Source organism: Chrysoperla carnea, chromosome 5 (genome assembly GCF_905475395.1).
Source record: "Chrysoperla carnea chromosome 5, inChrCarn1.1, whole genome shotgun sequence".
Lineage (NCBI taxonomy): Eukaryota > Metazoa > Arthropoda > Insecta > Neuroptera > Chrysopidae > Chrysoperla > Chrysoperla carnea.
In genome coordinates, this window is record NC_058341.1 from 45,334,651 (window position 1) to 45,350,467 (window position 15,817).

General features: G+C 28.6%; 1 protein-coding gene across 1 annotated transcript in view; it reads right to left on the reverse strand.

The window, feature by feature from the left end:
- The window catches only part of LOC123301199 (inaD-like protein), a 134,398-nt gene that overhangs the window by 71,001 nt on the left and 47,580 nt on the right, over window positions 1–15,817 (reverse strand). Inside the window, exons 8-13 of the mRNA XM_044883935.1 lie at window positions 13,687–14,019; window positions 12,090–12,332; window positions 11,791–12,030; window positions 4,208–4,406; window positions 3,652–4,048; window positions 1,681–2,280 (exon numbers count right to left, since the gene is read on the reverse strand). Coding sequence (XP_044739870.1) covers window positions 1,681–2,280; window positions 3,652–4,048; window positions 4,208–4,406; window positions 11,791–12,030; window positions 12,090–12,332; window positions 13,687–14,019 — 2,012 coding nt within the window. The remainder of the gene's footprint in view (window positions 1–1,680; window positions 2,281–3,651; window positions 4,049–4,207; window positions 4,407–11,790; window positions 12,031–12,089; window positions 12,333–13,686; window positions 14,020–15,817) is intronic.

A 15,817-nucleotide genomic window follows, 5' to 3' on the forward strand; every position in this document is an offset into this window, starting at 1 on the left:
TAGTGTATCCACTGCACCACTGTGACTGATTGAATGGCTAGAAAAGTGTGACAGAGGAAAACATATCCTACTGATTTTCAATATAATTTACATAATTCACTGAATTAATTTAAAAACACAATATAATTAGCTTAAAAACACAATTAATTTCCTTTAGTACTCAAATTATTAAATGCTTTTTTCAGAGGTTTAAGGCGGTAAAAAGATAATTTGAAAAATGGAATTTATTTTTACAGCGTTTTGAAAATCGCTCATTTCTCTGTCTACCCTCTCGATTAGTGTAGGCGCTATAGTGGGCGAATGGTATATTATACTGTAGACGAATGAAAAACGGGTAAGGGTCTGGAAAATATTGATTGAGGGGATCAGGCAAAGCGGGAGAAACATACAAACTGTAGTATACGTAAACTGGCCGACTCAATTTTGACTGAAAAATTATTATCTGCAAAATTTAATACAAAAAATGATAAAAAAATCGAAGCTAAAAAGCTAAAATGGAGCTGCTACTGAAAAAACTGTGTGAAACAATAAGAATTCAAATTAATCTTTCTTCAAAATTTTAAAGTATGCGACCAGTGAAAAGGCAAGATTTGGATGAAGATATATATTATATATTCAGGTGCAAGGAAAAATTTAGATGATAAAATTGAAGCAAGAGAGTAAAGATTCAAAATTTAAGCAAGATAATTTTCAGAAATTTGGATTAGATATAACAAATTCTATGTCAGTCTCACGACATTCCTACCAACACCCATCTCCTCCTTCAATCGAGGATTATATTCCCAGAAAATTTTGGTGGTCTAAATATTGTATAAGCATGTATTATGATTATCCTTGTGAATAAACAAATAAATGGGAATAGTTGGCTAAAAGTATGTTCTAAATAAAAATTCATCATCAAAGCAGAAAATGTTCAAAAAAGAAAAAAAGATTTTGCTTTTTAAACCGTCGAAAGGTTTTTTAAATCAATCAATCATTATTTTGCCCTGTTTTTTTTATACACCCATCATGCTCCCCAACCAAAATTCCTTTTTTTGGGATTATTTTTCAGAAATAGGAAATAAATATATTATTTTTGTGCTAAGTCGGTTAATTATGCATGTGTACAGAAGCCGGGACTCGAGGAACTCCGTCTCTCCTGTTCTATGTGAGTGACTCAAATTAAATGTAGCCTCGTTGTGTCTTTATTCTATTTGTATAAACAACAACCACAATCACAATCACAACCATAAAAGTGATACAAATTACATATTTTTATTATAAAACTAAACTTTTACAATTATTTCCAATTGTTTTTGTACTTTAGTAGTGCGAAACGTTTTTGTGTTCTGTATATACTCAGACATTCAGGACTCCGGACCTGGGTTCGAGTTCCAGGCTCTGTGTAATTTTTTCGTTTCTTTCGATTAGTTCAAATAAAGTCTTTCTTCTTTTAACCCTCGAAATTCTATTTTATGAATTATTTTTCAAAGACTAGGAAAGAATTATTTTATTTTCGTGCAAAAGAATCAATTATATATTTATAGAATTTACGTGAAGTATGAGAATTAAAATATGAAAAACAACAAAGACACGGTATAAATAGAAAATTAACATGGTAACAAACCATTTTCCTAATACATGCACATGTTCGTTAGATGGCAATGGCAATCAAGAAAAAACAAAAGAAAAACCACTTACATTTCATAACAATAATTTGTTGCGGTTGTTGTTGGAACTGCTGATTTACGTCGATATTTTGAATCACTACACCAATCACCACAAGCACTATTTACATCACGTGTATTTAAATATTTAATCGATGTTAAATTTAATAAATCGGGTGCTGAAATCGAACGTGGTGGCTGTGATAATGAATTTAAATTTACACTTTCACTAAAATCATCTGTTGAGTAATCTCTTGAACATACAACCGTATCATCAATATCATCACTTATGAAATAAACTACTTCATCTGGTTGCTGTGATTCTTCTTCTTTTAGTGGTGTTGATTGTTCTGGTTGTTCGTTAGTTGTTTGTTGATTGTCGGTTATTTGTTCATTGTTTTGTTGTAAGGCTCGACATTCTTCTAATACTTCTTCATAATCATTATAGTATTCGGATAAACAGCGTACGTAGCGACGTGGAGTTGCTCGAGGTTGTACTTCAGCGATGTCTGTTGAGGCTGGTTGCTTTTTTGTATTATGGGGTTGTTCGCCGATTGTTGAACTCTGATGATGTCTGTTTGTTAGAGTTGTCTCTTCTTCTTCAATTTGCTCTAAGCGTTCTGTTCCAAGTGATCTGAAAAATTTATTATTTGTCTTAATATGATTATCAACTCCTGACCTTGTAGCAGCGAGACATGACACATGTTTGAATATCTTATTTGACTAGAGAATTTTTATCTTGCTTTCTACACATCCGAGCAAGAAGGTCCAGGTAATCTTGTAAAATATTATCGCCTTTAAAACTGGTATAAAGTGAATATTTTGCATCCAAAAAGCCACTCCTGGAGTTAACCGAATGTCCTTGGAGAGAATGTTATTTTAATTATAGTACCAGATTTACGCTCCTGCTTAAGTCATATACTATTGGAACAAAGGCAAGAGCGCTTTTTCTGGTTGGATAATGTAGCTATGCTATACCAATTTTATAGATCCAGTGCATTTTAATTTGAAAGTAAATCTTTTGCACAAGGACATAAAAATGTTCTAATGAATGAAACAGCTATATAACTTGATCATAACTTCATACAGCTCAAAAGATATTTCTGTATTATAGATTAAATAGATATAATATAGTTTAAAAACTGAAAAACACGGTTTCGTAACTAGCTGAACTTCTATATGTTCAAAAAAAAGCGAATATAAGAATTGAGTCAGTTCATTATTGAAATAGCCTGTATTGAGTAAGAAAGTGTTGAATTATAAATTAGAAAAGTTTTAAAACCAACATAACATTGGCGGCCTTTCGAACTTCATTTGTTTTTATTTTCGAAAATTTTTGAAAGTATTTTTCGTTTTTCATAAGATGGCTAGTGAAAGTTACCTGCAAATTTTCAACTGCTTAATATTTTATTTATTTGGAGATAATGGACACCAAAATTGTGTCCTAAATTGCGCCCTCACGGATAAACAGTGTTATTTACGAAAAAATGTTTCAAACAAAAGTTATAAGGAACATTTTTTTACATTTCAACTTTTGTTCTATATCTCTTTTCGTTTTTGAGTTATCGTGATGACGGAAGGACAGTGATTTTATGCACACCTATAGCAAAATTTTGTTCATATCATCAATATTTTTAAGCGCTACAAACTTGGGACTGAAATTATTATACCTTGATAATATATTTCATATATAGAGGGTATAAAAATTTAGTGATTATGCTAAAAATTATTTTATCGTAAAAATACGTGGGGTACTATTATTGCAAATATTGTATCGACACATATTGGTAAAATTAAAGTCATTAAAAATATCTTAAAAAGTACGCCACGCTTTTTTATGTTTTTTTTTTTCTGAATCATTCTGAATCTTTTGTCATAACTTATTATTTTCCACTTTTTTGTTCAGCTAGTTAGAAAAGCGAAAACTAATTTGAATGTTATAATAATAATGGCTCTAGTTTCTAAATAATATTACAACTATTATCTCTTCAGCTATACGACTTACCTATCTGGTTCTTCATCATCAATATATTGTACTAAAAAAAATTGATCACTCCCAAATGAATCACTTTGCTCATCATATGATTTTAATTGATCACCGTAATCACTATCAGATTTTGGTGAATTTAAATTTAAACACACATGATCTTTTTTTGAATATAATTTCGTTTCACTTAAATGTTCGTTACTATTACTTAATAAATCCAATTTTAAATCACTATTACTTTTATTATTATTATTATTATTACTAATTTGATTTGGTTCGTTAGAAACATCATTTGTAATACTAATATCCGATGAATCGATATCCTCTAAACATGTTTCATATCCATCTTTCTCATCCGAGGATTCACGAACACGTAAACATTGACTTAATTCTATTTTGTACTTTGTTTCAAGATCTGTTGCAGTAGTTGTTGTTGTTGTGGGTGAAGAGATTGGTTCCACATGATTTTTATTATTTTTTACCATTTTTTTGGAACTGTTATTTGATGAAATTTGTTTTGTGGATGATGTTGACGATGGTGATGTAATTTTATTATGAATTCGATGCTCCGAACTGGTGGATGATATTAGTGAATTGATTGATGTACTATGTGGTGTTGCTAATGAGTTTTCTCCGTTTTTTTCATCCACACATATTTGAACGACTTCTAGACCTTCTTGATATTCTTCTAAACATTCTTGATAATCATCCAAGCATGTATGATCTTCTGTATCATCAGCTTCTATACATTCTTGAAAAGATAATGATGAAATCTAAAAATTATATGAAAGAAAAGTAGGAATTAGTGCATTTTTTGACATCAAAATGTGCTAATTTTTTACGATTTGTACAAAATCTGGTCTGTTCAAAAGCTAACTACAATCCAAGAGACAATATAGGCAGTGGTTTATGCCTCAAATTTAACTAAAAAGAGAAAATGTTGAGAAAATTCATGAAATTATATATTTGCCAAGCTTTACAAAATTCCGAGCCAAAAAACTTTTTGTTACTTTTTCAAAGGTACTATTTCAACACTTCCAAAGAAAATATAAAAAGAGTCCCTTTGCCGATAAGTTTCTAGGATGACAACTAAAATTGCACATGGGTGGTTATATGCCGGAGCAACCTCTTCACTAAATCTTTCAGAAACTTATCGTTCAATCACGAAATAAACCAAATTGTTTATTCTAAATAAACCTTTGGACTATTCATAATAATTAAAATCTAAATCTATAAAAGCAGTTCATTTGACCATTGGATGAAGACTTTTCGAGCTATCTCCAGGCTAACTTTAAAATAGAAGCTTATTATAGGGGATTTTAATTACTGTACAAACCCCTACAGAAAATTAGAAATATTTTTTAAATCCTATAAGGAAAATTCATTTTCCAGAGAAATTTTAATCCAAATAATATAAAAAAATGTTCATTTAGCGATTGAAGGCCGCAATATTTCAAGGTTTGTATATTATATTCTTTTTTACCTTGAATCTACTGAGAGTATATATATTTTATAGTGCTTAGTATTAACGAAAAAGAGTATAAATACTCTTCGTTTAAATACACTTTTCGTAATATCGGGTATCACCTATAGTTATATCCCATAAAAATACAGTAGATTCTCCAGAATCGGAACTAAATAAAATTCAGAGTTGTTCCAATTAATGGGATTGTGTGGAAAAATTTACTATAAAATAAAGCATTTCAAAAACAATATTGGAACGTATGCACTTAAACGAGACTGTACACACAACATTAAACACGCTTTATTTTGATGCTATTATGTTTTTAGAATCATAACAATGGCTCATATTAGATTATACAAACAAACAATATAATTTTTAGACGTTTACGATTATCACGACTCCTACTGTAATTAAGATACGAACAATAATATTGGACTTATTTCAAATAAAACAAAAATAATGACAAATAATAAATTTTATAGTTAAATTCAATCTTAAGGCATAACGGTTACTTAAATTATTGGGTTAAATTAGTCGAAGAAGTTATGTGGATGGCCATTAAGAAATTTTGAATAAAAATGCATCATTTTTTATAATTTTATTATTTATTTAAAATTTAAATACATCTGTTTTCAAACAATATGATATTAAATAAAACATTTGTAGTTTTTTTACTTATTTGAGATCACATTTATCACATCGAAGCTTATAATTGACAACATATTGAGTGCAAGAAGTTACATTGTTTAAGAGAATTAAAACTATATTAATAACCATAGGAATCATATACACAACATTTCGTATCTCATGACAAAAACATCGAATTACAAAAATATATTTATGACATTTGATTAGGTTTTTTTGTAGAGAAGATTAATTTAAAAAAAAGAATTAGTCTTGCTAAAGAAATGATTAATCACTCATCTATTGTTCAAAAAGTATATGATCCACTATAATTAAAATAATTGCATAGAAAATTTCATAATAATTTAAAAATAGTATTTCCCTAATTTGAGCAAAGTATTAGGTATTATTTGTATATTGTACGATAGTAGCTCCCGCATCGAATGTAGCAATTCTTGTATTTATTAAAAAAAGTATTATTTGCTCTTAAGATGTGTTATTGTATTACTATAGAGTCTATAAAATACCAAAATGAATGTTCTTCAAGGCCGGATTAACAATTTCAGGGGCAAATTTGTAAAACAACCTTTCTTAATTTAAAGAAAAAATATCACCGTAACGGGTAATATGAACAATTATTTAAATCATATTAAAAAAGCATCTCAATTAACCAAAATAAATTACGTTTTATTTTGAATCTTGGGCATTAAAGTTTTGCTGTGAATACTATATCTTCAAAATGAAAGCAAAAATTGAACTAATTTGACTTTTTTTCTTTGAATTTTATTTTATTTTCTTTGCAATGGATTTTTTTTTTGAATTTATCTGAAAAAGGAATATATTGCGAATAATTTACAAACCAATGAAGAGCTAAAAACCAACATTCAACGTATAATTCAAGTTATCAAATTGGTATAATTGAAAAACTTCATTCATAATCAGCCCGGCAAAAAAGATGTTTTGATTATTTGAATGATATTTTGTGCACTAAGCTATAAAATAAAGCATAATTTACTTTAAACCGTCAAACTGCATTTGTATTCAAATTTCAAAAATTATCAATCTCATTGAAAGATCCCATATTTTGAAAACACTCTTCATAAATTTCTACAATTTGAAAGCAGATATGTATTTGTTTCTATCTCTATACAAGTCACTCCTTCCTGTAACATTTAAGGTTTTTTTGAAAATGAAGAAGAACGTAATTTTTTTTTTCTAGGAATTCTTTTGCATGGAGCATTTAGTAAAATTTTTTTAACCCTCGACCAACAGAGAGGGTTGTTAGAAGTTTTACGTCTTTGTTTATCTGTGTGTCTGTCTTTGATACGTTGCTTTTTGTTTTGTTTGAAAGGTAATTCGATCGAGAGTGTTCTTAGCTATGTTTCAGGTGTTTAGAGATCATTACTTATTTTTTAGTTGTTACTGAAGAACTGTAAACAATTTCTACTGAGAAAAGACGTGATGATTTTTTGTGCAACTTTTCTTGAAACATAGCTAAGAACAATCTCTATCAAATTACTTTTCAGACAAAAAGATATCAAAACTGGTTCCTTCGTCACAGGAGAATCAATCAGAACTGTGGAAGTGGTATATGGACTATATTAAAAGGTTATTATTATGAAATTATTAAAATACATATTTATATAATAACAGATTTTGTGTCGGAGATTTCTTAAAATTTTTTTTTTAATTATTTATATTTCATACAGACTATTTAGAAGTTTTTTCAAGATTTTCAATCCTTGGCAGAAAATACAATGGATTTTAAATGTTTGAAAAATCTGCTTTGGTACCTGATTAGTAGGTATCGCGATAATAAAAATACCTATCTTTTCCGCCCGTAAATGTAGACGTATATTTTAGTCATTCTTAAACTGAGCTAATTTTATTTGTAAAACTCAATGTAATTAATTGATTGCTGTTTTAGTTGATGCTTTTTGGTATATTTTATTCATCAATCATACGATTTTAGTCATTCTAAATTGGATAGTAAATCAAATATCAAAGAATATATTAAATTATGACATATGGTTTGCTACATTCGATGTTATATTATATAATTAAATGTTTTAAAAGTATAACAAATATGGCACAAAATTGTATGTAGAATTTTGTGAAATTATGCGATAAAAAAAATTGTTTAGTCAAAACCAGCCAGTATAAATATAAATATATACACGTTTAAAAAACCCTGCATGTCCACGATGAGGACGGTATTTGTTTTTGCATTTGAAGGTACAGAAAAACGATCAGAGCCAAATTTAATACTTCAAATAGCTACAGTGTTTGGCATAGAAAATAAATCTAGAATGCTTACACATAAGACTTTCATCATTTACAATGGGAATACTCGTTCAGGAAATGAGGAAAAATTGTCTCCGATCGTTTTTCGCCTATACCTAAAATAAATTATTTTTAAATTAATATTTAATCCTATTTTTTTAAATTCTAAAGACACACGTAGATATTAGAGTGAAATATTCTAGTATAAGATATTAAAGTATTCGTGCCTGGTATTGACTTATTATGCCGGTTTTCCACTGAACAGTTGAGTTTTTGTTGAAAACCAAAAACAAAACAGAAACTGTAATGGCCATTACATTGCCAGTCTTCAAAAAGTTTGTAAAAAGTTGCAGTTTTGTTTTTTCGACACGAGTTTCAGTTTTGTTTTTGTCTGCCCGTTTAGTGGAAAACCAAATTGTTAGAAGAATTACCCATATTTTTTCTTAGGAACAAATTCACACATCTCTAACCGTTATAGGAATGAGCCTGTCAACAAAACTTTATTTTTAGGATTTCTGGAAGGTTTTTCGAACTATTTACATATTTCTAAACGAAAATGGTAAAAAAATTTATGAACAGGCTCATTGTAAATATAAATTAACATATAATGCTTATTCTTCAGGTGGAAGCTGGAAATTTCAAATCAAAATTTTGATTACACTTAATTAAAACAAAATAATATGACTAAGATTTCGAAATCTGCTTGTGTTCTAATATCTATTATATGATAAAAGCGAAATTTCTTCAGGAAAAACCGTTCTTCGGATCTTTTTTTTTTTTTGTAACAACCGTGTTTTTGGGAAAAACTTCCATTTTTTAATAAGGAACTATTACTTAATTGATACTACCAGACCATCATAAGTCTGGACATTATATGGTAATTCACTACTCTCTAGGTAGGAAGGAAATTTTTTCAAATAATTAATAGTCCAGTATTTAAATGAAAAAACTCACAGCAGTGACAAGGGCGAACAAGAGCCCAGGGTACTTTTTACATTTGAAAGGGTGTAATTCCAAATAGGTTTTTATTATACTTTTGACTCTATAGTAGAGAGTCTACTGTATAACAGAGAAAAACAAAACCTTTTTAGAGATGCATATCAGAATTACTGAGAGATGTTACTTATCCTTTACGAATGCTATTTCTAAAGACGGAACCCATTCGTGAAACAATTCTCATATTAGTTTTATTCGTTATTATCTAAGTTCTGTTTCAAAAAACTACTCCAATGGAATTTCACACCTTTTGAAACAAAATTTTATTTTTTATTGGTAAAATATTACATATTTGAAAAAATCCGATTACGAAAACAAAACTAAAATAATTACTTCGTTTCCATACCAAAAAAATTTCACTTTTATGTGCCATTGATTTAGTAAACAAAATTAATTGAATTTCTTATAGACCGGGCAAATTATTTATTATTAATTGATTTTCGTTAAATCCAGAAACGAGGAGTATTTCAACGTAAATGTGATGCAAAATATGTAGTTCAAGAAAATGTTAAAAGTCTCTCAAATTTCTAGAAACCTACAAAAGCTGTAATAACGACTTCAAAACTATACTATAGATGATTTTACTAAAATTTTTTATAAATACTATATTTGACTTTCGCTGATTTTTTATTATTTTGATGTTTGTAACTAAAATATCGAATACAAAAAGGTAGTCCCAGTATTATTTTAACCATAAATAAGATTTTAATGAAATCCTTATTTCACCTTATGACTAATGTTTCTAAAAGTTGAAGAATCTTTTAATATATCTTATAACTAAATATTTATATCAAATTCCATAATTTCATATGGCGTGAGAGAACGGGCTCATAATATCCTTTTTAAAAATTAAAAACATAAAGCTTTACGTTGAGAAATTGCTCGTTTCAGAATTTAACGAACCAAAATGTTAATTTGTCCGGACTATTATAACAAAATCATAAATACAGTGCAATTTTTTTTAGTAATTTTAGTTTCAACATTTATAGGTAATAAATTCGGCGATTAATATTTTTATTTTTGTTTATTATTGTGTTAGTAGAGAAAGTATACAATTATCTTTAAGAAATCCGATAACATCGATAGGAGTGATTTTTCTTCGTTTAAATCTGAAAAAAAATAGTTTATAAAAATTAATTTTTCATAATAAAAACTAATATATATTATTTATATTTCTGTACACTCGGGGAATAAATTAAAAAGAATATTCATTTAAATTTTAAATTCAAAAATAAATTTTTTAAATAATTTTTTAAGTTTTCTAAAGTTTTTCAATGAAATATAATAATTTATTCCCCGGTAAACTTTTTAGATATATTTATAATATATTGTATATATCAATATTAAAACAAACTAAAATGCTTACCGGTTTCAAATTTTTTGTCTGCGCACAAAATGTCCTTCTGTGAGATTTTTAACAAAATATTTAAATAAATATTCATCTTTAATTATATTCCACCAATGTGTACACGTTTTTTAAAAATTAATTGCTCTCGTGTTTAATTATAGTCGATTAAAGTTGAGCACACGGGAACGTGAAATACAGTAATGATTTCAGCTGACGCGACGTTATATTCAATCAACGTCTGTTGAAATTTAATTTGCCACCCGATTATTTAATACTCTTGTCTATGCATAAAGGATTTAATAGATGAATGATTATATATTTTTTCTAAGAACGGTTAAATTTTCTTATGGTTCGATTTTGTATCAAAAAGAAACTAATATACTAAGCCAGTGCATCTTTATACGGATAAATATCGATAAATACAAATTTCTTTAATGTGTAGGATCGAAGAATATTTTGCCAAATTCAGAAGCAGAATAGTATAGATCGAGTGTAAATTACTAAGCAAGTTTTGAAAGATTATGATTTTCGGTTAAATTGTTTAAAGTTGGGAAACTCGTAAAATGTTTTTTAACTCATCTGGAAAAATTGTATATAAACAAGGTAACATTATGATGACATTAAATAATCCTAAAATTTCAGAAGTTAGTCATCTCAATTTTTATCCATAAACAAAATACCTCGGTTCTTTATTGTAGTAAGATATCGGATTTAACATTTTTTATTTTATTAAATAACTCATTTTTTTAATTTTTTGAAAAAAATGAATGTTATCACAAAAACTGAAAATAAAAGCGCTTGTTTATCACAACTATTGACTTTGAACAAAAAATTTATGTTTTAATTGAAGAAATTCTTGTAAATCATTGCTATAAAATCAACTGTTTACAAGATATTTATTAAATTAGGTCAGTCAAAATATCACCTGAAAGCGATCGCTAAAAAGAACCAATTTTAAATTACATCAGGAGAAAAAACCATTTATATATGACAACAAGTTAAAATAAATTATTAATCATACAATTAAGTTTACTAAATACCAATTTTTTTTTAAAGATCAAATTAAAATTGGGAAATTTTTCAATAATATAAAAAAACTCAAATTTTTGGATCGAGGTAGATCAATTTTCATACCATAAGGGCTTGAATGTTATATATTTAGAAGATCATTCGAAATATTATCAAGGAAACTGATGATGTAGTAGGTAATAATAACCATTCGAAAATAAACGTATCGAGTATGAAAATGGTTCAATATAGACATTTTGCTAACGAGAATGACTTCTATAGTGTAACTATGTATGTTCATTGTAAAAAGATGGCGTATGCTTTTTACTTTTATTTTCTGTAAGAATTGAAGAACAGGATTCACATTAATTGTAATAAATAGGTAATCTTAATTTTGATTCAACAACGGTCAACTACGCAAAATGATACTAACCTGACTACTTTGGGAAACAGTATCATGACATGGTAAGGGTTTAGCAATTGCAATTTGTACAGGCCCTTTAGGTGCACACTTTAATACTTGAACAGCTTTATCTAAGGATGCACGAGCCAATGGTGTATTATTTACAGCTAACAATCTATCACCAGGAATTAAACGCCCATCAGTTTGAGCAACGCCACCAGGAACTAATGAACGTATCACAATTACAGTTTCAGCAGGATTTACTGGATCCTAAATAAAATTTTATCATTATTAATATAAATCACAAACATTTTTAACGATATAAATACTTGATAATCTAGTATGGAGAATCCAAGACCACCACGTTCGCCTTTCTGTAATTCAATTACATGGGGTTCATCCGACCATGCTGCCAATCCAGTTACAGGTTCTAATGATCGACTTTTGCTACGGCTTCCACTTAATTCACCAGCTGTAACTGAGGATGTAAGTGAACTATCCGATTTTGCTTTTACTAATCGTGATATTTCTGTTGATGCAATTAAATTTTGTAAACTTCCACCTAATATACTCTGTAACAAAATATGTTATCATTAGATTGATTTATTGATTACTTAACTACTAAATTTATTTATCTATTATCAAAAATTATTTTACGATAAAAGTAATCTGAGAATTGTACATTTTGAATGAATTCAGATGAACACAGATTGATAAATCGTTAACTGAAAGAATTATTTGTTTAAAAATACATAATTGTAGCAATTTTCATTAAAATTATTTTTAATTCTCTTGTAAAAATATATTAAATAATATTACTTTGGATAATTTCTTTCATATTCTTGAACAAATTAGCTGTCCATTGTATTTTAATTTACTTTAACTAACTTGGGTTGTTGAATAAAAAAGTACCAATCAATTTTTGTATTTTATTTCAATTCTTTAGCAATAATAATATTGAACTTCGACAAGAAAGCTTTTTTAAAAATGAATAAAATATACCAAATAATTCACCGATTACAAACGTTATTTAGGCATAATGTGCCATATTCCTGATGTAGAAATGTTAAAATACAAAAGGGTGTTTTCGTTTCTCTTTCAAAAAGTTTTCTATTAAAAAAAAATTTTTTTTTTTATATTCATCAGAATTGAATTTTAAATGAAATCGACTTTAATTTTAATAACAATAAGCAATTTTAATTGGTTTAAAAAGCAGCCGTATTAAAATAAATAAATATTTATAGCCGGCTTATTCTGACCCTTTTGAGCTCACGTAGCCATGTTGCAAGTTGCCGCTAGCTCATTTTCAGCAATAATGTTATCAGAGCCTACTGTTAGCTTTCTGATTTTCCATTAAGCAATTGCTGTTTTCGATTTGTTATCACAGGTTCGGTTTCAAACACTGACTTTTATATCAATGGGATTTTGTTTATTACTAAAATACATAAAAGCCAATATTTTTGTTTCATTGAATAGATAAAATTACTATAAAAAAATATTACAGATGTATGCAGATGTTTGGCAAGTATGTATATCGTAAAATTGAGAAAATAACGAAAATGCGTTTCTATTTCAAAAAATAACCATTGCTGGAAAAATGCAAAAACAATCTGTAAACAGGTCTGACCGATTCGCTTGTAGCTTCGCAGCTTCTAAACGGATGAGCCGATTTTTATTTTATTTTGTGTGTTTGAAAGTTATTTATCTGTTAAGAACTTACGTTACCACAGACAGACACACAAATACACAGGCACGTGAAACCTATAACAGCAATACTAAGTCGTGGGTTTAAATTCTTCAAGAAATAAGAGATAGGGATTTATCGGTGAAAATTATGACAAATGCGCTTATATAGAGATCAGCGTATCGTTTGCATCCACAACATAAAAAATCATTGAAAATTTAACGTAAATAATCAAATCTTACCCTTGTTGCAAAAGCCGCCCTATCTTGTGATGTATTAATAATTCGATGTGGTGCCGAGTGTTCAGAATGTCGAGCACATACTAATATTACATTTTGTGGTAAATTTTTTAAACATCTTACAACTTCTAAATGATTTAAGCCTAATAGAAGTGTACCATTCACTTCTAGCAATTCATCACCAGATTCCAGTAAACCATTCATTCCAACAGGACCATCTGGCAATATTGAACGTATATAATGATGTGGACGCACTTCTCGACCATCTTCAACATCCACTGTCCCCTCTAAGCTAATCCCAAGGCCACCTTTACTATCTTTTGTTAAATGTGCTACCTGTAAATAAAGGAATTTTATTAGCCCAACTTAATATTATAAATGCGAAAATAACTCTGCTTCTCTGTCTGTATGTTACGCCATCAAGCCTAAACTATAAAACCAATTTAAATGAAACTTGGATATTCTAGAGCCTGAGAAAGAACATTGTTAGAAAAAACATAGAACCCTTTTTATATAAGTTACGTCATTTTTAAAGCTAAAAACATAAAAGTAATTTATTTAGGTTTTTGATTAGATATAAATAACAGGAAATAAAAATAGGGAAGGAAGTTTTTGTGTGATGACAAAAATACGTAGTCATTACAAAATCTGAAACTGAAATTAACGCAATAACGCAAAATAGGTGTTCATTTAGATAGGTGAAAGCAAGAGAGGCTATGAACTAGGCCACATCTTTCAAGAAATATGCATTTATAGACGTAGGTTCTAGGTACTTAACCGATTAGAAAAATTATTTCACGTTTGAAAAGCTTCATTATCAGCGAGTTGTATGGGCTGTTTTCAAAAAAATTAGGGCTCCGCACCAAAACAATAAAATCGATGAAGTTGTGAATAAAAGGAGGATAAGCGACGGCATATGAAGTGAAGGTTATAACACAATAATTTTTGTATTTAAAATTGAAGTTGCTCAGCGCAGTAGGCAATTCACAGCTAGTTATGTTCAAAATTCTTTTAATTAACGTTACGTTCCGCGTCGTTGGTGAACTTTTGTGGTTGGAGAACTGCTAACATTTTAGAGAGTATATTTTAAGAGGACTAAATTTCGCTTACTTCTTTTCTTATGGAACTAACGTAGGGATGAAGTACGCTTGGCCCTCAGAACTGTTACATTATCTAACACTGGATTTGCATGGATTTGATAGTACGCATTGCAAATTAAAATTACATTCTTTTATCAAAAAATTAACTCACATTTAATTGCAGCCATACTAAAATTACTTCAAATTCACTTAATATCTGGTGCGGTATTAGCATAATATTAGCAACGGCAAAACTGCCTGGCAATTACAATTTATTTTGCATAAAGGACATGGAAAAATTATTTCAAAAAAGGTCTTAAAACGATTAAAAATTCTCGCAGCGATTGTGGAGAATGCGCTAGTAAACGCAATCTAGTGACAGACTTAGTTCATTCCTATCTAATTTAAATAAGAATATTCAAAATCTAGCCGTCTTGAAACTAACTTGACATTGCTTGCTTTATACTAAGAGAAATAAAAAAATGTGTAATGTTTCTTTCTCTCCATTATACATTAATTTAATTGCATGGAATATTTCACATGGATAATGTATAAGATCACTTGGTGTAAATTCGTATAGTTTCTAGTTCGTATCTTAAAGGTACATTTCTTTTTTAAATTTAATTATATCAGAGAGTCAGTCACTTTGTCGTTTTGTACAGAACGAATGTAAAAGATAAACACACATAAAAGAAATAAAAGAAAAATAAATTAACCTAATTTAAAAACATTTAGGTAAATTGAAACTACTTTTATATATTTTTTTCTTATTGAAATAAGACAAGAACAAAACAAAATTAGAATACAAGCGCGGATCCAGACTTATCTGTACAAAACTGTCTTTTAATGAAAATTTAAGCCCTTTTTAAAGCAGATTTCAAGATTGCCTGAGATCCTGATAGAAAACCTTTTATTTTGGAGAAATTCTGTATTATTCGAAAAATGCTTATCCACTCGTTAAATGAGCTGGACTTGTATTCCTTTTGGAAGATACCAACCTTCGTTTAATATTTTAGTCGATATCTCAGAATACTATTCCAATTGATAAGGGGACA